This window comes from Callorhinus ursinus, unplaced genomic scaffold, assembly GCF_003265705.2.
Source record: "Callorhinus ursinus isolate GAN/ISIS: 27379988/994484 unplaced genomic scaffold, GSC_fseal_2.0 scaffold117, whole genome shotgun sequence".
In the NCBI taxonomy this organism is placed as follows: Eukaryota; Metazoa; Chordata; class Mammalia; order Carnivora; family Otariidae; genus Callorhinus; species Callorhinus ursinus.
Window position 1 is genome coordinate 268,146 of NW_027397179.1, and position 20,590 is coordinate 288,735.

The following is a 20,590-nucleotide window of genomic DNA, read 5'->3' on the forward strand; positions in this document are numbered from 1 at the left end:
ATTCAGCAATCTCTAGGGGTAGGGCCTTGGAATTTTCATTTCTAACAAGATCCCTAAAGTGATGTTGAAAACTGCTCTCCCTCACTGTGTTAGTAATTCAATAGTGTTCATTAATAAGCCAATAAATCAATGTCTGTAAATCAAGCTCACAGGCAGGGAGGAGGAAAAGGAATCCATGAAGGGTAGTGGATACCACCATGTCTACCTGAAAGAATTCTACTTAAAACACTTCAGAGAAATTCCACTCCATATGTAACTCAATGTACAAGTTTCTTTTCTTATCAGAAACAATATATTAACTCTTGGTCAAACCTAAAACAAATGAACTCTAACTCCATTCACATTTAGTTCATTTGCAATGGTCCCCAGTCCAGGAGCCCTCCCACTGGGATAGCACAGCCTGCAGCGCCATCAGCATTCATCCAAATGTGTCAGAAGAGCTGGGGCTGCTGGAGCAAGAGGTGCAGGGGTTGCTCTGGGGGATGGGTCTCTGAAGCCTTATTTCCGGGCCTGCACTATCTGACCAACACTCTGAGGCTTATTCCTTAGTTCTTTATTACAGGAATAACACAAGGTCTGTTAACACTGTGGTAGTGTCATGACTATAAGGCAAAGCTTGTTAGAAAACCCCTACTTGATGCCTAGTTAACAGATGTGTTGGATTTTCTTCTTATTACTTGAACAATGTGTCCCATGAGCAATGTTCTAAGGGCAATTAATCAATCCCTTTTCCTTGTAACAGTTGTTGCTGAAGCTCATCCTATACTGAACCTGTGGCAAGATCTCTTTTCAGTACTTGACTTCTTCAAGCCTGATTTTCCAATTTCTGTGTTTTTGTCAGTTATTCACTTTGCATACCTTGTCCTCTCTACCTCTGGTACATTAAAAGCCATGACTGTGCCATTGCATGCCGAGATGCTCTGACAAATGCCTAAGAATCTGTCCCCACAAATCACAACACTGCTTATGAAGCCACTGTAGGAGCCACAGATGCCACTAGGATTCCCTAAATTATCTTTTAATATTAGATTACTTTTGCCAAATGCTGAACCACTAGGGTTTCCAGGCTACAAAGATCAGAATGGTGGATTTTTTCATCGGCCAGGAGCACCCATGCGGTGTTAAGCTGAGCTGATGAAATCTCCACAAAGGTTACCTGAACAAAGCACGGTACAAATGCTTGTGTCTGAAGACCAATGAGACATCTATCTGTGCGTTCTTGGAGTTTTTCCGAGGGTTTAACCAGCAACTGGCCTGGAACAGTAGCTTAAACTCTTATCGGTAACTGTGCTATTTCAAAGTACTGGCGTTCTCCCAGGATATCTTCCTGGGTGTCAAAAAAAGCAAACAGAACATCAAACCCCACAATGAACACACAGTCCTTATTTTTTCAAAAAGAAAAACAACAGAGGCACCTGGGTGGCTCAGTTGGTTAAGCATCCAACTCCTGGTTTCAGCTCAGATTGTGATCTCAGGGTCATAAGACTGAGCCCTGTATCCGGTTCAGTGCTCAGCATGGCGTCTGCTTGGTTTCTCTCTCCCTCTCCCTCTGCTCCGCACGCCCCACCCCCCAACATGCTCGCGCGCTCTCTGATACATAAATCTTAAAAAAAAAAAAAAAAAAAGAAAAGCAACAACAAAAAAGACCACCATATTTATTTAGTGTAACATTTCCCCTGATCTAAAGAGAAAGATGTCAAAAGAAAATCTAGAACATATACACCCTCCTGAACCCAGATAACCTAAAAGAAAAAAATAACGGCAAAGTTCTGTTCAACAGATAAATTTATCTTCGCTTCTGGAAGATGTTTCCACGCCCCATTCCACGTCCTCTTCCTCTCGCGGCCACTGAAAGGTAGGAAAGAAAGGATAAGGCCGGGTCAGTGCAGTCAGCCAATGCTCAAGCCGCGGAGCAGCCAGAGCCCTTGGACACGGGCACAGGAAGGGGCCTGAAAGGCCACTTGGTCCAACACCTTGCCCACCCCATGGCATTTCCTCATTGCATGAGGACTCGTGGCTGGCATCAGAGTTGGAGTGCCTTCCAAAACTCCTGCTTTCTGGTCCACCACTGCTCTCAACGTGAGGCTGGGAGTCAGGGTGTTGAGAGCTAAGGTGGTTTGGGGAGCAAGCCTGAGAACCACAGAAAAGATGAATTCCCAGCACTGGCCTAGGGGTGAGCTAATAAAACACAACAGATGAACTTAATTCACATTTAAAATTCTGAAACAAACATTTAAATAGTAAACATTGTTAAATCTGGGCAACAGGTTTTATTATTTTTTAAGCTATTCTGCAATATAAAATGTTTCATAATAACAAAACAAATAAAACCACTCCCCATTCAAAGGGCATACAAGCTGCTGTTCTCTGTGACTCCAAGAGTTCCAGGAGAGGTTCAGTGTCTTTGAAGGACAGGTGAAAATATTCTGATGGCTACTAATTGGAGTCTTAACCCTCTTCCCTCTTCTAGAGCCCCTTGAAGAGGGAGGAAAGTCACCCAAGAGCCCAGCCACATGCTGAAAAGAACCAGAGCAAAGGACTGACGGAGGCACAGATGGCTCAGGCAGAAGCCAGTGGGCCTGGACAAACTCACTGCCAAGTGCCTTCTAGTGCACAGCTACTGGGCTGCACCTTTGTTAGAGATGATGGTGCAGTTACACAGTGACAATGAGGGCAGCCCTTCCCTGAGAAAGCAGAGAGAACGGCAGTTCTAATAGGAAAACCAGTATTCCTGGAAACCAAAAGGAAACAAAAGGTCCAGAGCTTCCGGTTCTACAAATGCCACTTATCTAGGAAGGGAAAGGAGATTCTCCCATCAGTGTTTAGAAGGACATTTTAAAGGATTACTCTATTGCACCTTTAAACTCAAAAACTACCTCATATATAAAATATGCACAGCAAAAAAAGATACTGGAGGAGAATCCAGTGACTTTCCTGCACTACAGATCTTTTCACCGATACTCAGATAGTTTCTAATGAATGCACTAGCTTCCTAGATAATAAACATGGCAGAGCTTTTCATGGACCCAAAGATAAAACCTCTGACTGGGCTAACCCAAAAGAAAGGCCAGACTAAGGAAGGTCAGTGGATCACTGGGGACATGCTAAAGGAAGGATTTATTTTCAAATATAAGAATATCTAAAAACAGAAGTCCAGTCCCTATAATGGGTAAAGATGGCTTAAAACTGCTTATTTCTTACGTGAAAATGGATCCCTACCGTCCGCATTTCGCCCCACTTACGCTGGGTGTCCATAAACACCCCCAGCTCTCTGGGAACTGTTGCCCCACTGCTTTAGGTGGCAGCTAATCCATACCACAGTGCCCCTGCTCAGCAAACTAGATAAGAGCAAGCCTCCCCCAGGCTCTTTGGACAGAATTTCTGGAAACAAAGGGGCTCCTAGAAATTCATGGTAGGAGATTGATCCACTCTTCATTTAAGACGTGTCCCCTTCTTCTTTCTAAGGGGGTACTCTGGATTTTGCATAAGCCCTATGACTGTGATCAGGTGAGGCAAGACAGAGAAGAGACATGGCCCCCAGCTCCTCAGAGGTGGGGGCCCCAAGACTACAGGGTGGCAGTGGGTGTGGAGATGGCTGAAGTCCAACTCCACCCCCCATGCCCGGGCAACTGACAGGGCCCTTTCCTAAAAGATACAGGACAAACACATATGTTAAAAACAGTGCAAGAGGAGCACATACCTTGGGCCTTCAGAATAGCAGCTTTTCCCCGGCCAGCCCCTGAGCCTTGGTTTTTATTTTTCATGCTCTTTAACATGGGCGCATTTTTCAGCATGTCAGGCAAAATGAGAAAGCGGATCTTGCTGCCACGGATGTACACCTGCTCCAGCTGTGCCACCCGGCCGTCTCTGTATGTGACTGTGATGTTGGACATCTGGAAGGGAATCACCAGCTCATCAACAAGGGCCAACAGCACCAGCAGACAAGGACAGACAAAGAGGGGGAGCCTTGGCTGGTGGTAGGGTAAGTCCAGAAATGCACAAACCAACATCATGAAATAAAGGAGCCAGGCAAAGCACTTCACATATTTGGTCTTCACAGCACCTCCAGGATAGGCTATGGGCATTCCCATTTTTTACAGATTAAAAAAACCTAAAGCACTTGTCCAAAGTCCAACAGCCAGAATGGAAGAACCCAGATTCAAATCCAGCTGGCCTGACTCCAGAGCCCTAACTCTGGATACTGCCTCCCTTGCCAGCATGTGAAGGGTTCTCATGGTGAAAAACTCCAATCGAAACAGCTGTGAACCGCTTGTCCAAACTCTGTCCCGTCCTGTGTCCGCCCGGCACATACACTGCGGAGGCACCACAAAGGTCATGAGCGTGCACCAGAGGCAGCTCCTACCCTCCCAGAGTGCACACTCGAGAAAGTGGGACAGAGCCCCTCTAGCTTCAATGACTAAGAATGAGAAGTATAGGGGGCAGTGCCTGTATGAAAGGCTCAGAATATTGGGAGAGGTGTAAGGCGAGAGCCTACACTGAGACAGGACACTTGGGCACGAACCTACAGGATACAAGGACTGGAGCAGAGCAATTGGGAAAGGGGGAAAAAGTTATCACCTTGGAAGACTATGGGGCTCATTCATTTGTGGACAGAGGGAGAGTGGATAGGGTTAGGATAGCACTTTGGAAAGATCAAATATGCCAACATGGATAAACTGTGGGATGGAGAGACAGGGAGCCTCGAGGTGAGACCAGCCAGCAGACGGGCTTGGCATAGGAAGGGGACCTAAACTTGCCAGTGCCAACCTCAACAGGCACCACATTTACCACAAAAAGTAGCTTATTTTGAGTCTTCTGGATGAAACAGTATATACATTTATTCAGAATAGGTCAAAGCCCACATTGTAAAGAGAGGTCTGTCTCCCCAGATTTCTGACTGGCTTGTTGCCACCTTATACTCATTCTTTTCCTCAAAGTGCTCACTGGCCACCCAGCCTCTGCTTGAACACCCAGTTTGCAAAAAGACTAACAACACTCTAGGGCCATCCTCGCTAAATCTGTGCAGTTGGAATAGTCTGTAGAGCTTCAACCTCAACCCACTGTCCCTGTTCCACCCTTAGGGGTAATAGGGCTCAAGTTTCCCATAAATCTTCTACTCCAGGCTCAACATTCCCAGTTTCTTAACAAACTCCCGCACAGGTTCTAAATCCTTGCTATTCTGTTCTTGCCTCAAAGAATACCATAACCTCTGGAGGCGCCTGGGTAGCTCAGTCAGTTAAGTGTCTGACTTCAGCTCAGGTTCTGATCTTGGGGTCCTGGGATCGAGCCCTGCATCGGGCTCTGCATCCAGCAGGGAGTCTGCTTCTCCCTCTGCCCCTCCCCCTGCTTGTGCTCAGTTTCTCAAATAAATTAAAAAAAAAAAAAAAAAGAATACCATAACCTCTGGTGCCACAGTGAACATGAAGTATGACTAACATAATATAGTCATATTGAGCTCAATATATCACATATTGAGCATAAGTGCTCAATAAAACTCAACTTTTATTGAGCACTTATTAGTATCCCAGGCAATTTCACATCATAACTCCTACAAATCACACGATTCTACAAGATAGAGATCATTGCCATCCCCACTAGAGATGAAGAGGCACAGCCAGCAGAGGCAGGCCTGTCTTAGAGGCCACACTCTTACCCACTCTCTATTCTTCTGCCTAAGGTCACACTACTTGTGTGGCCTACAGAGCACTATAAACTCAGGTCTAACTCTAAACCCACCATCTGAAACCATACATCAGATCACCACTTCCTCCTCATCATTCATTCTGAAACCATACATCAGATCACTTACTTCCTCAAATAGTTAAGGAGCAAACTGAATGAGACAAATATGTCTAAACACTGTTCCTATTACCGAGCATATATTAGAAGCTCAGTAAACAATGAATCTAAATGACAGTCAAGACATCTATTTTGGAGGCTATGCTACTGCTAAGCTACTTCTCCTCCAGTACATACATCTCACCCCCTTCCTCTGTTACAACCTCCCCAACCCACTTTGAAAATCCCTGACAGAGGGTGTTCTGTAAGACCAACAGGACAAACGGTCCAGCATCAACTGACTCCTATGACAACCCTAATAATGACCAGGTTGGCTACTGTTCTCATGCGCCCCCTGCAGCACCAGCAGAGAAATGGCTGTGCTGTGTATAAAACCCCACAATCCCGCCCACCTATACAGCTTGTTAATAAGCCCAAGCTATGTCTGCATCATAAGCCAAAGGCAACAACTTGAGTGAACTAGGTTTCAATGAAGTCAGGTAGGAACACCCACTCTACTCAACCTTCCCACTTTCCCAAACACCCATAATGAAACAGGTGGCATAAACCAGGTGCCCAAGTGAAATGACATCTTGGGGGAGAGAGATCTTAGTACAGTCAAAACTGTGGGAATTTCCTCACACATCCGGGGCCAAGAGGAGAGCACTAACTCCAGGACTATAAAGCAATGTTTGCATGATTTAGGTCATCAATCACAACATCCCTGTTGTGGGGCACACAGCAAGTGCTCAACAAATGTCTGGTCCCCTCCCCTACCATTAACAGCAGAGCCTCCCTCTTTTGCTCCCTTCTACTCATCTTCTTGCCTGAAATCTGATAGTCAGAGTGAGGGTCTGATACTTCTAGAAGCAACAGGACCTAGCAGGTTTATTATACACCTCATCTTCAGAGACTACGGTTAAGATCAGAGATTTGGGACTCAGAGACTTGGATTTAGATCTGTTCCTTCTATGCTTGGTCACCCTGGGCATCTGGAAGCTTGTCCTCAGAGAGGTCCTGTGATAACTGAAAGATCGACTGTACATAAAAAACACTAGCATAGTGCCTGGTACAAAATAAGCATGCTATGAATGGAAGTTTCTGGTACTACTTTTTTTCCCCCCTTTATTTATTTATTTTAGAGAGAGAAAGAGAGACAGAGCACACGTGCTCGAGAGGGTGGGGGGAGGGGAAGAGGGAGAGAATCTTCAAGCAGACCCCCCCACCACCGCTCCCCTCCACCGCCCACTGCTGCTCGGTGCAGAGCCTGACATAGGGCTTGATCTCATGAGCCTGAGATCATGACCTGAGCTGAGCTGAAACCAAGAGTGGATTCTTAACCCACTGTGACACCTAGGTGCCTCATGAATGGAAATTTCTGGTACTATTAAACACAGCCTTTTGGAGACAGCTCTTAGCTTGACAGGTTAAACTAAGACTTTTTAAAATATTTAACAGTACCCAGATCTTGGTTTTTAAATTCTACTCCCAACCAAAAAGAAACCAAGGCTACCTCAAGAAATGGCTAATTCCAGAGCTGGGTTAGGGAAGGTAAAAGATGAGCCTGCAACAAACATCTTATTCCAGAAGGTTAAGGATGTGATCCCCCAAAATGGCCAGGAGACACCAAAAGGACACAAAAGGAGTCATCTTCTGGACAAATTTGGGATAAGTCAATCAAAATAATGATAGTAACAGATTATAACCCATTTAATGAAACAGAAACCCATGAGCCTATCCTGATGATAAATGAATGAATAAATGGGGAACAAGGGAAGGCTCTTCCATACAGCAGACCTAGTTAATATAGAATGATGGAGTTATAAACAAAAACCATTCTAGGGCGCCTGGGTGGCACAGTGGGTTAAACATCCAACTCTTGGTTTCGGCTCAGGTCGTGATCTCAGGGTCGTGCGATCGAGCCCCACTCTGGAGTCCACTTAAGATTCTCTTTCCCTCTCCCTCTGCCCCTCCCTCTCACGTGCGCTCTCTCTCTCTCTCAAATAAATAAATCTTAGAAAGTAAAAAAAACAAAAAAAACATTCTTTTGCAACTGTTATGGTAAAAAGATTCAAGCAAGAATCTTCACTGGATGCTCAAAGGGGGGTGGTGGAGGTGCTGATGAGAAACAGAACACTTACAAGATATTTACTTAAAGAACCTCCCTCACAAAATTCTCATTAGTTGCAAAAGGAAAAAGAACAGACAGTGGAGAGACCACACAACACTTCAACCAAATTATCAAGGTTAACATGCACCAATAAGGGGCAAACAAGTGTTTTGGGCCTCCTGGTGACACCTCGAGAAGTCGTCACTTACACAGTAACAGCCAAAACAACACAAACAAAACAAACCCCGAATCCAATCATGAGGAAACACCACAGAAACCCCAATCAAAAGACATTCTAAAACAAACAAGTGGTCATTATTCTTCAAAACTGTCAATGCTGTGAAAAGCAAAAGCAGAAGAACTGTCCCAGAATAAAGAAGCACAAAGCAAGCTGATCACTAAGTATAATACATAATCCTGAATTGAATGGCACAGAGAGGAAAACACTGCATATACAAATAACATATAGATAAGTAGTTTTTCATTCTAGCTAGAAAGCGTATCTGAAGAAATTCCCAACCACCTGCGTTCAGAAATTTCAAAAAACTTTCCTGATGTTAATTCTGGGCAGTTTTCTGACAGTCATGTGAGGGCTTCTCTCAGGTTATCATTTTTACAGAAAGAAATCATGCACAGGCCATTTTCCCACAGACCATTATTCCATAACCAAAAAAACAGCGTTTGAACAGTCCAGTCAGTGATGGGGTGATCATGCTAAAGCCCCAAAAGCACCATTTATTTCGGCTCCAGGAGAGTCTCTGAACTCTATCACCCTCTCCCACCAAAATTTCCAGGAATTATGTTGCTTTAAGAAGTGAAATTTTGGGTTTGACCATTTACCCTCTTTTTTTTAATCTTTTATTATTATTTTAAGATTTCATTTATTTGACAAAAAGAGAGCGAGCGAGAGCAGGGAACACAAGCAGGGGGAGTGGGAGAGGGAGAAGCAGGCTTCCCGTGGAGCAGAGAGCCCGATGTGGGGCTCGATCCCAGGACCCTGGGATCATGCCGAGCCAAAGGCAGATGCTTAGCGACTAAGCCACCCAGGCACCCCTATTATTATTTTTTATTTATTTATTTGACAGAGAGAATGAGAGCATAAGCAGGGGGAGTGGCAGAGGGAGAGGGAAAAGCAGGCTCTGATGTGGGGCTTGACCCCAGGACCCTGGGATCATGACGTGAGCCGAGCCGAAGGCTGATGCTTCATAGACTGAGCCACCCAGGTGCCCCTACTCTCTTCTTTTAGCTAATTTTCTGGGTCTTTTTGTTTTATTGAGATATAACTGAGATATAACATTGTGTAAGTTTAAGGTATACAGTATACTGATTTGCTACATTTATATTACGATGACTGCCACTGTAGCATTGAACTTCTTTATCAGGTCATATAATTATCATTTCTTGGTGATGATAATTAAGATCTCTTATTTCGGGCGCCTGGGTGGCTCAGTCGGTTGGGCGACTGCCTTCAGCTCAGGTCATGATCCTGGAGTCCCGGGATCGAGTCCCGCATCGGGCTCCCCGCTCAGCGGGGAGTCTGCTCCCTCTGACCCTCTCCCCTCTCATGCTCTCTATCTCATTCTCTCTCTCAAATAAATAAAATCTTTAAAAAAAAAAAGATCTCTTATTTCAGCAAGTTTAATGCTTATAATAGTTTTGTTACCTCTAATTACTGTACTGTGTATTAGAACCCCAGGACTTTATTTATCTACTAGTTGCATACCCTCTTCTTTTTTTTTTTTAAGATTTTATTTTTACTTATTTGACAGAGAAAGAGAGCGAGCACAAGCAGGGGGAACAGCAGATAGAGGGAGTCTACCTGCAGGGAGTCTGATGCGGGCCTCGATCCCAAGACCCTGGGATCATGACCTGAGCCAAAGGCAGACGCTTAACTGACTGAGCCACCCAGGTGCCTCTACCCTCTTCTTAAATAATCTTTACTGTGCTTCATGATCATAAACTTAACACATATTTTGATTTTTAAAGTGAAAAAAAAAATTTTTTTTTCTTAAGAATTTTAATCCCCCATGGGGCGCCTGGCTGGCTGAGTCAGAAGAGCATGGGACTCTTGATCCCAGGGTCCTGAGTTCAAGCCCCACAGTGGGTGTAGAGATTGCTTAAAAACAACAACAAACCACCCCCCCACACACAAAAAACAGTATTTTGCGGGGCTGTCACCTAGGGATGATGCCACATCCTGCAGCACAGGCTAGCAGATCATGCTTGCCTTGCAGCTGTGGCGTACAGAGCGGGACGACAAGACTCCCTGCCTTGCGAGCCAAACCTCATATATATAAAAATGTTTTTAATCCCATTTAATTTCCACCAAAAGAAAACGACTCACTTTGGTTTTGCTCAAAAACTTAATGCATTTTTTATGTATCACTTATAATTTGGCTTTATTTTTATAAAACTGGGAACATATCGTAGAGTTTTATATTTTTCCCCACTTAGCTCTAACAGCATTTTCCCATGACGTTAAATATTCTTCCATGTTATTTGACTGGATAAATAATATTCTTTGTAATGTACCCTAATTTGTTTAATCATAATTTATTTAACTCATTAGGAATGTTTGCTGTTAGGTTTTCATCATTAAAAACTGCACTGCAGGGGCACCTGGGTGGCTCTGTCAGTTAGTTAGGTGTTTGACTCTTGGTTTCAGCTCAGGTCAGATCTAGGGGTTGAGGGATCGAGTCCTGCATGGGCTCCATGCTCAGCCGGGAGTCTGCTTGGAATTTTCTCCCTTCCTCTCCCTCTGCCTCCCCACCTTCGTGCTCTCTCTCTCTAAAATAAATAAATAAATCTTAAGGGGGGGAAAAAAAAAACAGCCCTGCACTAAAAACAATTTTTAGAAGTAGAACTACAGCACCAAAGGGCAGAACTTTTCTATGTTGACGTATATTAAGTGTTTTCCAGAAAGGATTTAACAATCTATACTTCTACTGGTAGACTAGTAAGGAACCCTTGGTAGAACTACTAATTTTATTTTGGCACCTTGTAAGTTTAGAAATTCTTACTGTTTCCCAATTTGCACGTCTAAATATTAATAAGACCATTATTTTTGTATGATAAATGTCCGCTTTACATATTTTTCTTTTTTGTTAATTAGCCATTTTATGACTTGGGTCCACTTTTAATTGGGAAATTAACATTTTTGACTTGCAAAAACTATATGTTTATTTTTAATTTTTATTTATATGTTTATTTTTTATTTTGTTTTTTAAAAGGTTTTTATTTTAGGGCGCCTGGGTGGCTCAGTTGGTTGAGCGACTGCCTTCGGCTCAGGTCATGATCCTGGAGTCCCAGGATCGAGTCCCGTGTCGGGCTCCCTGCTCAGCAGGGAGTCTGCTTCTCCCTCTGACCCTCTTCCCTCTCATGCTCTCTATCTCTCATTCTTTCTCTCTCAAATAAATAAAATCTTAAAAAAAAAAAAGGTTTTTATTTTATTTGAGAGAGAGTGAGAGAGCACAAGAGGGGGTAGGGTCAGAGGGAGAGGCAGACTCCCTGCTAAGCAGGAGGCCTGATGCGGGACTCGATCCTGGGACTCTGGGATCATGACCTGAGCCGAAGGCAGTCGCTTAACCAACTGAGCCACCCAGGGGCCCTTTTATTTATATGTTTAAATATAATAAACTTTCATCATAAAAAAATTATGAGACGTCCTAAATGTCTGAATACTGCCAAGCCCGGAGAACACTTCTAGCATTCACCAAGACGCTACAAAGAACCTCCAGGGACCCTTCACACTGGATACCTAATAAAATCCATAGTCATAAAAGTTGCCCCCAAAAGGTTACATAAATATAGGCTAGTCTATAAAATAAAAATAATGTGCTTATTTCTACTCATAATTCCTCACCTTAAAGCTCCTTTTTGGTTTTTAATATTTTACCAAATATTTGACTAGAAGTATGCTTAAGAAATATATATACTTTCCATTTTGAAGAAAAATCCCTTCATTCCCTCGCTGACATTTAATAAAAACAGGATGCTTCAAAACCATGTTAAGTACACAAAACCAAGAACAGAAACTTCCCCATTTGGGGACCCCTGGCTTTAGATCATCCATATCCAGGCTGGGCAAGAGATGTGATACACTCCTCCATCAGGTCCCATCTCTGCTATAGACAAAAACCAGCTCAAGAAAGCCACATGGCTCAGTTGGTTGGACAGCTGACTCTTGATTTCAGCTCAGATCATGATCTCCAGGTCGTGAGATCGATCCCTGTGTTGGGCTCCACACTCAGTTGGGAGTCTGCTTCAGGATTCTCGCTCTCTGCCCCTCCCCCCACTCTAAAATAAATAAATAAATCTTTAGAAAAAACAAAAGTTATTAAAACCCAACATCGAATGGCAAACACTAAACTCCAGCTGTCCTCTAGCAAAGGCTAGAAAGTGCTAAGGGGATGCTCTCACCCCCAAAGGGCAGACTAACTGGGGCCAGGAAGGAAGAAAAGCAGTGGGAACTGCAGGAGCCATTGGCTTTACGCATCCTGGGGATGTGTGAATGAACTGTGCTGGGCTTACCGCAATATATTCAGCTCTGCCTTAGCCTGCTGGTTTTTATTCAGTGAACCAGACTTAGGTAAATCCAGCAAAGCCTCAGCATCTGGGCATGGGCAGTGTTATAGGCTGAATCCTAACTGCCTCCAATTCTTCTGTTGAAGTCTTAACCCCCCAGTATCTCACAATGTGACCATATTTAGAGTCTGGATCTTTACAGAGGTAACTGAGCCCTAATTCAATGTGACTTGTGTCCTTATGAGAGATCGGGATACAGATCCACACAGAAGGAAAACCATGTGAAGATACAGGAAGGAGAGAGCCATCTACAAGCCAAAGAGAGAGGCCTGGAACAGATCCTTCCTTCATGGCCCTCAGAAGAACTAACCCTGTGACACCCTGATCTCAAACCTCTTGCCTCCAGAACCCTGAGGGAATAAATATGCTTGTTTAAGCCACCCAGTGTGAAACTTTGTTATGACAGCCCTAGCAGATTAACGTAAGCGGGAAGCAAGTGACTGGCTCCCCCCACTTGACATGCATTCACTCATTTATTCTGCACTATAATACTGAGGCTGAGGTGTTATTTTTATTCCTGACTTAGAAAGGAGGGAACAGGGGCGCCTGGGTGGCTCAGTCGTTAAGCGTCTGCCTTCGGCTCAGGTCATGATCCTGGGTCCTGGGATTGAGCCCCACATTGGGCTCCCTGCTCGGCGGGAAGCCTGCTTCTCCCTCTCCCACTCCCCCTGCTTGTGTTCCCTCTCTTGCTGTGTCTCTCTCTGTCAAATAAATAAAATCTTTAAAAAAAAAAAAAGGAGGGAACAGAGGGTGACAGAGGTCCAAAGCTGGACCCACGTCACACAAGGTAGCAGGCTGCAACCTGATTCCAGATCTATCACCAGGCTGTGTGCTTTATATCACACAGGCTACATTTGAGAGACCACCAAGGTCATCTGGTCAGACATTACAAATGGGCAGTATGAGGCCCTGAAAACTCAGTAAGTTGTCCAAAAAAATAGCCAAACAAACACATTAAGGTGCCTTACCCCCAGTCTTGCATTCTACTCACCAAAATAAAATACCTTAAAATGGATAAGGATGCCTTAAACCAGAGGACTGGATCTATGACAGGGATGCCTCACAAAGACAAGGTATGCAAAGCCCCACAGGACCTTCAGAAACCCCACACCATCTACCTGTATGGCATCAACACTGAAGAGAGAAACCTGCACAGTCACTAGATGTCTATCTCCCTGAGTGCAGGAACTGGCCCCACTGGTCAACCTGGCAGGAAGATGATGCTCAAAGCTATAGAGCTATCGCAAGTAAATATGTGAACCCTGCGAAGCAACAGATAGGACACCTGATCTGCAGTGTGATCTTAGGGAAGTCACCTTCCCTTTCTGACCTTCGGTTTTCTCACCTAGAAAACATTAAGAGAAACTACATGTGGACATGTATAATGTGCATGGTATGAAACTAGCTGCTCCACATACATAACTAATCTGATCTGTAGAACAATCCCGGGGTGTGGGTGTTATCCCTATGGCAGTCTTCAGAATGCACTGCTCAGATCTCCCTGCAAGGGTTGTCAGGCTATGAGGCATGCATGGAGCTGAGAGTCTCCAGCTGCCACTTACGGGATCCATCACAGCATTCAACCTGAAGCCACTGTCTCCCTAGGCTGCCAGCCAATGAGTGATCACAGTGGGGATCCTAGAGCCAGGCCATTTCTGCCCCATGCTAGACTCTTCTAATGAGCAACTCCTGCTGGCTGAGACTTCCTCAGAGATACACCGCGGTATAAGGCTCTTCCCACTCAATCTTGTCTTTTCCCTCTCCTTTCCCCAGCACCAGACCAGTAAGACTAAAAGCTCTCCTGGCTACTCCTACTCCCTCTCCTTTATCCTTCATTATTATTTCCCCCAATAAATCTCTTACACAATTCTGCCTTGGCAACTATGTCTCAGAGGACATAAAATAATACCATTCCTATCGTAGAGACAAGGAAACTGAAGCGATTAACATGATCAAGGTCAGATAATTAGGATCCAAACCCACACCTCTGATTCTGAAGCCCAAGTTCTTAACTGATGATTTAAAGAACAAAGGAGAAAGTGTGCTGATACACCTTGCCAAAGCAATGCTATACAAACTCATGTGATTATTAGCAAAATGCAAAAGAGTGCCATGGGAAGGGCACAGTATGAGGAAGCTGTTCCAATATTTGTTAGCGGAAGGACATTCAGTAGATGAAGTCTTTTAATCGTATTCTCCCTATTTTATGGATGACAAAACTATCACCGAACCTGTCTACCTCATAAGGTTGTTGCTATAATCAAATGAGACTCCTCTTCCAAGAAAGATGGAAAATAAACACGGTATGTGAGTGGAAGATTCCACTCTTAGGGAAAGTGGGCAAAGCAGTTATACAAACATGTAGGGGCAAATGAAGAATGGCCCTGAACCTGACAGATTCTACTGAAGGGAATAGTGCCACTTCTTTTAAACAAGTCTCCAAAATATAGAAGATGATCATAGGATGGAGAAAACAAACTTCTAAAGAGCTCTTATTTATGCCCATATCAGCAGCAACTATAACAGCGCATGGCACACATCAGGCACTCCATAAATAACTGTTCAAGGAGGAGAACTTCAAAAAGACCTCCAATCACTATCTTTCTGTGCTCCAAGACAGAGGCCCAAGCTTCCCCCATAACCTCATGTGAAAAGCAGGATACCTGGCAGTTCATGTTGTCCTCCGCCTCAATTAGCTTCCCACGATACACCTCACCAGTGTTTGTCTCACATGTCACGATGTGACCCTCAGCCTCGTGTAGGACTTTAATCGGCACACCAATAGACATCTTGGCAGGAAAAGAGCTCTACAGTGAGAGAGACAACAGTTAGTTCATCCTTTAGGGCCTAGGAAGTCATGTGGCACATATCATAACTCCCTTAAGGCCTGACACTCCATAGAATTTAGTAAGAATGCCAAAGCTGCCATTTTCCACAGGGGGAAAAAAAAAAGCTTAACTCCTAGTTTGAGGAACTCATCTGGCAAATACATGCAAGATGTGGGATGGTGAAGAATGGGGGGGGCTAGAGAGAGGGAAAGGTAATGGGATGAGAAGAAAGTGCCTTCCATCTCCCTCCCTGCTCCCATATGCCTCTTTATCTTCATCAAATAACCGGTAACCAATATTGTGTGTGTTGGGGACGGGGATTGAAATGTACACGCCACACGATGTACATGCCAACCCATAGTTGTGGATGACACCACTTTGAGAACCCATGATATAGACCTGAGCTGTCCAATACAGTAGCCACAGTCCACACGTAGCTACTTAAACTAAAGTGAAATAAATCACATTAGCCACATTTCAAGAGGTCAATGGCCTTCGGCTAGTGGCTAAAGTACTGGGCAATACAGATATAGACCAAAAGATCCAGGCAAATCTAGAAGAGGCTGTGCATTTAATTCGACCCACTGACCCTCCACTTCTTCAAGGTTAAATAGAAAATAAAGTGTTCACAAAGGGACAACGTGTTATAAGCAGAAAATGTTTGGAGGAAAAACATCATCAGGGAAATCACCTGATCTCGTGTAAATAAAAGAAACAAGCAGATTTCATATTCCCAGATGAGCAACAAATGAAGGTTGGGACACATCATTTGTGTTCAAGATTGGAAAGGAAACATGACATTGGGAAGGACAGATTCCCTCGGTGAGGAAGTAGGCTTAGGGGTTTGGCTTTTATAATGAAGACAGCGGGGGAACTACTGCAGGATTATGGGTAAGGAATGATCCAATAAAAAGGCAGCAGCACTTACAAATGGATCAAACACAGTTTATTTTTTTTTTTCAAACAGTTTAGAAGCAAGAAACTTGATAAAGCTTCTGTAACAATACGGAAAGCATGAGAGGACCAGTGCCTGAAAGGGGGATGGGAGCAAAGATGCAAACAACTTTGAAAAGGATTGCCCAGAGCGGACTTGGGGGAAGGAGGCAACCAGAAATATTTCAAGACTACTGCCTGTATGTTCGGAAAAACATGGCCTGGAGAGGTACAGTAAACGAAGAGCATGTACTTTGAGGAAAAGCTAATGAGAACTCACTTTCAGGCACTAGTGAGGCAACGCTGATGTTTGACCCGGGCTTCCCGCTCTTCTCCCTCCCCGAACCTCCCAGAGTTCCTCGGCAGCGCGTCCTTCTCCAGCCCCAGGCCCCTCACGGGTGCTTCGGGTCTACCCTCGCCTGCCCCCGGCCTCACCTCACCGGCTCCGGCCTACTCTTCCTTTCCGGTGCCGCGGCTACTCCAGAGACTGCGAAGGCGTGAGCCAAGCGAATGGCGGGTCTCGCGCTCCCAGAATACCACGCGTTCCCAAAATGCTGCGCGTAAGGCCCAGCCCCTTCCTTTTCTTAGTGGTGAGCGCGGTCTTGCTTTTGCTTCCTTCTCACTCGGCCGGTCGGGAAACGTGGACTCGGCTACGATAGTTCCGGCCCCGGAAGAGAGAGCTGATGACAGGACCCAGGTGCCGCCGGAAACACTGATCCATAGGCCGTCAAGGGGGTGGGGGGAGGGGCTCGCGTTTCCAAGCACCTAACACCGGGGACAGGCTGGACAGCGAGGTGGGGATCTGGGGCTTGGGCCCTCGGATCGGGGGCTGAGGGCCAGGACCTACTCTCACAATTTAACCTTTGGAACCAGGCACCACCAGGTAAGGGGCGCCCTCAGCAAGGCGAGGTATCTCACCGTACGGATAGAGAAACAGGTTTAGAGTAGAGCGGGAGCCGGCCCACGACCGTCCCTCAAGTAAGTCGAAGTAGTGTTAGGTCTCCTGAAGCCCCGCGGTGTACGGATAGGACCTGGCCTTGGGCCTGAGGCTGGCAGAGAAGTGCGGCCAGGCAGAGACGGAGTTCGCTAGGGTGAAAAGTCTCCAGGGAACCAGTGCCGATGGAAAGGCAGGGCTGGGGGGCCGCTCTCAGGCAAAGAGGCGGAGCTTCCGGGGAACGGAGGCGTGAAAGGGCCTGCGTGTCTGCGCGAGGAGTTGGGGGGGAGGGGGCGGGGCTACCAGAAGCCGGGACTGCCAATGGCCAGGACCCGTTTAGATCCGGAGGCTGGGGGCCCCGAGGAATAGAAGTCAGGGGAAAAGAAAGGGAGGGGCTTCTTTGAGCCCCAGCGAAGGGGTGGGGTTTAAAGAAGGGGCGGGGCCCCGAGCCGAAGGCTGGAAGGGGCGGGGCGGGGCTTGGGGCGGCCCTGTCGCCGCCTTCCCTCCTCCCCACCGCGGTGGCGGTGGCGGTGGCGGCGGCGGCGGAGGAGGAACCTGACACGCACCAGCCCCGCTCCCGCCCCAGTCGAAGCCGAAGCTGCAGCCGGCACGGGGCCGGGGCCATGGGCGCCCCGCGTGGCCCGGGTCATGAGGACGGAGGCGGAGGCAGCGGGGCCGCCGCTCGAGCCGGGTCAGTGTCTCCCCGAGGGCCCAGCCTTCGCCGGGGGCAACGAGGGGGACCCCGCCCTAGCGCGGGCAGGGTCCAGCCGCGCGACCTTGGGTCCACCGCCGCCACGGGCCGGGCTGTAGAGCTTTGAGCGATACCTGGCCAGGTGTACACTCCCGCCTTGCCCGCTCAACCCCCAGCCCGGGTCCCTTGGGATTTCCTGATACTCCAAGGGCTGGGACTCCAGTCAGCTCTTGAAAGCGGTCATGGTGGGAGGGTCCTGGTTGCGGTGCAAGGGCGGCACCTTGCCCAGAAGGGAAAAGTCCTGCTGGAGCGCCTTAGGAAATCCCGCGTCCCCTCCGGGGAACTATGGGGGAACTGAGGCCTAGAAGGGCAGGAAACTGGCTGAGAGCATAGAGCAATGGATGTGCCCCTTACCCTGGCCTCCCAGACTTAGCGGTTTGTCTTGCTGTGGTTCTTGACCCTCGGGTTCCTTCTGCCCCCAGGTGGCCTGAGTTCCTTTGGGGCAGAAACCGAGACTGACATTCAGTGCCTGTGGGCCTCAGTTTGCCTCTCTGAGTGGGGGAGGGGGAAAGGAATGATTCCTGCTCTCGCGGTTGATGAGAAAGAGAAAGTGCTAGTAAACTCTAAAGTGAGGTGCCAACTCATGGGAGAGGTCAAGAGCATGTGGGACCCCACCCTAAGACATCAGGGACCTTGGTGTGACACCCAGGGAGTGGTCTCTTGTGAATGCAGCAGGGCATAGGGTCTGATGCTATCCTGGCATTTGCATCCCTACTCTTCCGCTTATCTAACTCTGTGATCTTGGACCAGACATTTGCCTTTCCTGAGTCCCAGTGAAGTAATGGCTCACAGTCATAGGGAGCTTTCCATGAGTGGACACTGTGCTAAGTTGTTTACATGCAATGCCTCATTAATCCTCATAAGGACCCTTTTGTAAAGTAGGTTACCATTGTTACTTGCACTTTTGCACATGAACGGATAGAGTTAAGTATACAGGGCTTGCCTTCTTGGACAACAGCTGCCAACTGAAGCCAGGCCAGGGCCTTACAGGCAGACCCTACTTTTAGGTGGGACAGTCCCTTGGCTCCAGGCATCAACATCTGGCAGTAGTTCTGGGCTTGGAAGGCCCTCCCTCCCCTTATCAGCCCCCCACAGGAGTATCTCTGGATCCCTGTGAGCTGACCTGCCCATGCCAAGACTGGGGATGGCCACGTGGGAGTATTTAGCCTTGCAGGGCCTGGAAATCAAGGGGTTCTAGGATCAGGGCAAGAAGAGAAGGGGCAGTGGAGTTCACAAAGACCCTAGGGAGCTGCTGTCCTGTGCCACATTTACACCTGGAAATAGGGAAAGGCACAGACAGAGACAAAGCCTGGCCATTAAGATGACCCAGCTAGCTGGTGCCAGAGCCCAGGCTGCAGAGTAAGGAGGGAGCCGTGAACAGAGGGGCTGTAGTCTGGAAGCCGGAGTGGGGGAAATTGGGGGAGGGGTTGGGGCATTATTGTGACAAGTAGGCCTGGGCATCTCAAGGGATAAGGCCTTTTTGGAAAAACACCTTCCATTCATCAAGCATGTCTGATCGCCTGCTCTGGTCCAAGGGCTGGGGCAAGGCACACGCAGCCCTGTCCCTGCCTGCCACTGAGATATTCTGTCTGTCCGGTGGGGAAGGCAGGCACGATCCCCTCAAATACTCATATTGAAGGGCTCATAGAGGGAAAGAGACCAGAGCATTTGGCTGTTCACAGATGGGAGACAACATTCCAGACTAAGGGATCTGCAAGAGCAAAGACTGGGGAGTAAATAGCCTGTGTAGAGAGAAACAGAAAGACAGTTTATGGCCACAGTGAAGGATTCTTGAAAAGGGAGGCATTCCATCATGAGAGAGTAGTACCTTGCATAGAGCTCTCTCTCCACTCAGCCCATCGGGGGGAATTATTTTAGAATATGAATGTGGAGGGCAGGACTTGGGACTTAGTCATCTTTTTTTTTTTTTTAAAGATTTTTATTTATTTATTGAGAGAGAGAGAGAATGGTAGAGAGAGAGCATGAGAGGGAAGAAGGTCAGAGGGAGAAGCAGACTCCCCGCTGAGCAGGGAGCCCGATGCGGGACTCGATCCTGGGACTCCAGGATCGTGACCTGAGCCGAAGGCAGTCGCTTAACCAACTGAGCCACCCAGGCGCCCTGGACTTAGTCATCTTTAGTGTCCCCAAACCATAGCACACACTGAGTGCCTAATAATTTTATTTCTTAAAAAAAAAAAAAAGGTTCATTTCTTCTAACAAATGTTTGTTGAGTTACTGCTAAGCATCAGATACTAGGCATTGGGAATAACAGTGACCAAGATTAGCAAATTCTCTGTCTTCAGGAAGCTTACAGTCTTGTGGGGAGACAGAGTAGCTCTATTTTATTTTTTCTTTTTCTCATTAATTTTGCCAAGTACTTTGTGAAAGAAACAAACGGGATGCTGGGAAGGGGGGACCCTCTCCCCGCAAAGGCATAGTCAGAAAATAGCCTCTCAGAGGAGGAACATCCAGTGATGACTGGGACCTGAATGACAAAAAGGGGCAGCCTTGAGATCTGCAAGGGAAAAAAGTTCCAGACAGAGGCGGCTGTACATGCAGCTGTACAGTGAAGCCTGATGGGTTTCCCGCAGTAACTGGAACTGAGTGAGTGAGATGTAAGGGCCAAGGTGAGGGTGGTGGGGCCTGGGGTGGGCAGGGCCCTGCAGGCCATG

At 46.7% G+C, this 20,590-nt stretch overlaps 2 protein-coding genes across 7 annotated transcripts in view; one reads left to right on the forward strand and one right to left on the reverse strand.

Annotated features, from left to right (window-relative positions):
* Positions 1–1,639: 1,639 nt before the first annotated feature.
* Positions 1,640–16,817, reverse strand: SNRPD3 (small nuclear ribonucleoprotein D3 polypeptide). 2 transcript variants are annotated; one of them, XM_025857270.2, is made up of 4 exons: positions 16,669–16,817; positions 15,136–15,279; positions 3,701–3,893; positions 1,640–1,848 (listed from the first exon to the last, which is right to left on the reverse strand). In XM_025857270.2, the coding sequence occupies exons 2-4, from the start codon at positions 15,259–15,261 to the stop codon at positions 1,787–1,789; spliced, it is 381 nt and encodes a 126-aa protein (XP_025713055.1). In that variant the 5' UTR covers positions 15,262–15,279; positions 16,669–16,817; the 3' UTR covers positions 1,640–1,786. The 2 variants fall into 2 exon arrangements, with proteins under 2 accessions (XP_025713055.1, XP_025713056.1); XM_025857271.2 differs by lacking the exon at positions 16,669–16,817 and adding an exon at positions 16,514–16,646.
* GUCD1 (guanylyl cyclase domain containing 1) overlaps positions 16,300–20,590 on the forward strand; it is a 36,484-nt gene continuing 32,193 nt past the window's right edge. The window contains exon 1 of one of the 5 annotated variants that reach the window (XM_073889761.1): positions 16,300–16,462. In XM_073889761.1, the coding sequence (XP_073745862.1) occupies positions 16,315–16,462 (148 nt within the window). In that variant the 5' untranslated portion in view covers positions 16,300–16,314. Of the gene's footprint in view, positions 16,463–17,659; positions 17,859–20,590 lie in introns of those variants that run through there. The other 4 variants (XM_073889762.1, XM_025857267.2, XM_025857268.2 and 1 more) reach the window with 4 other exon arrangements.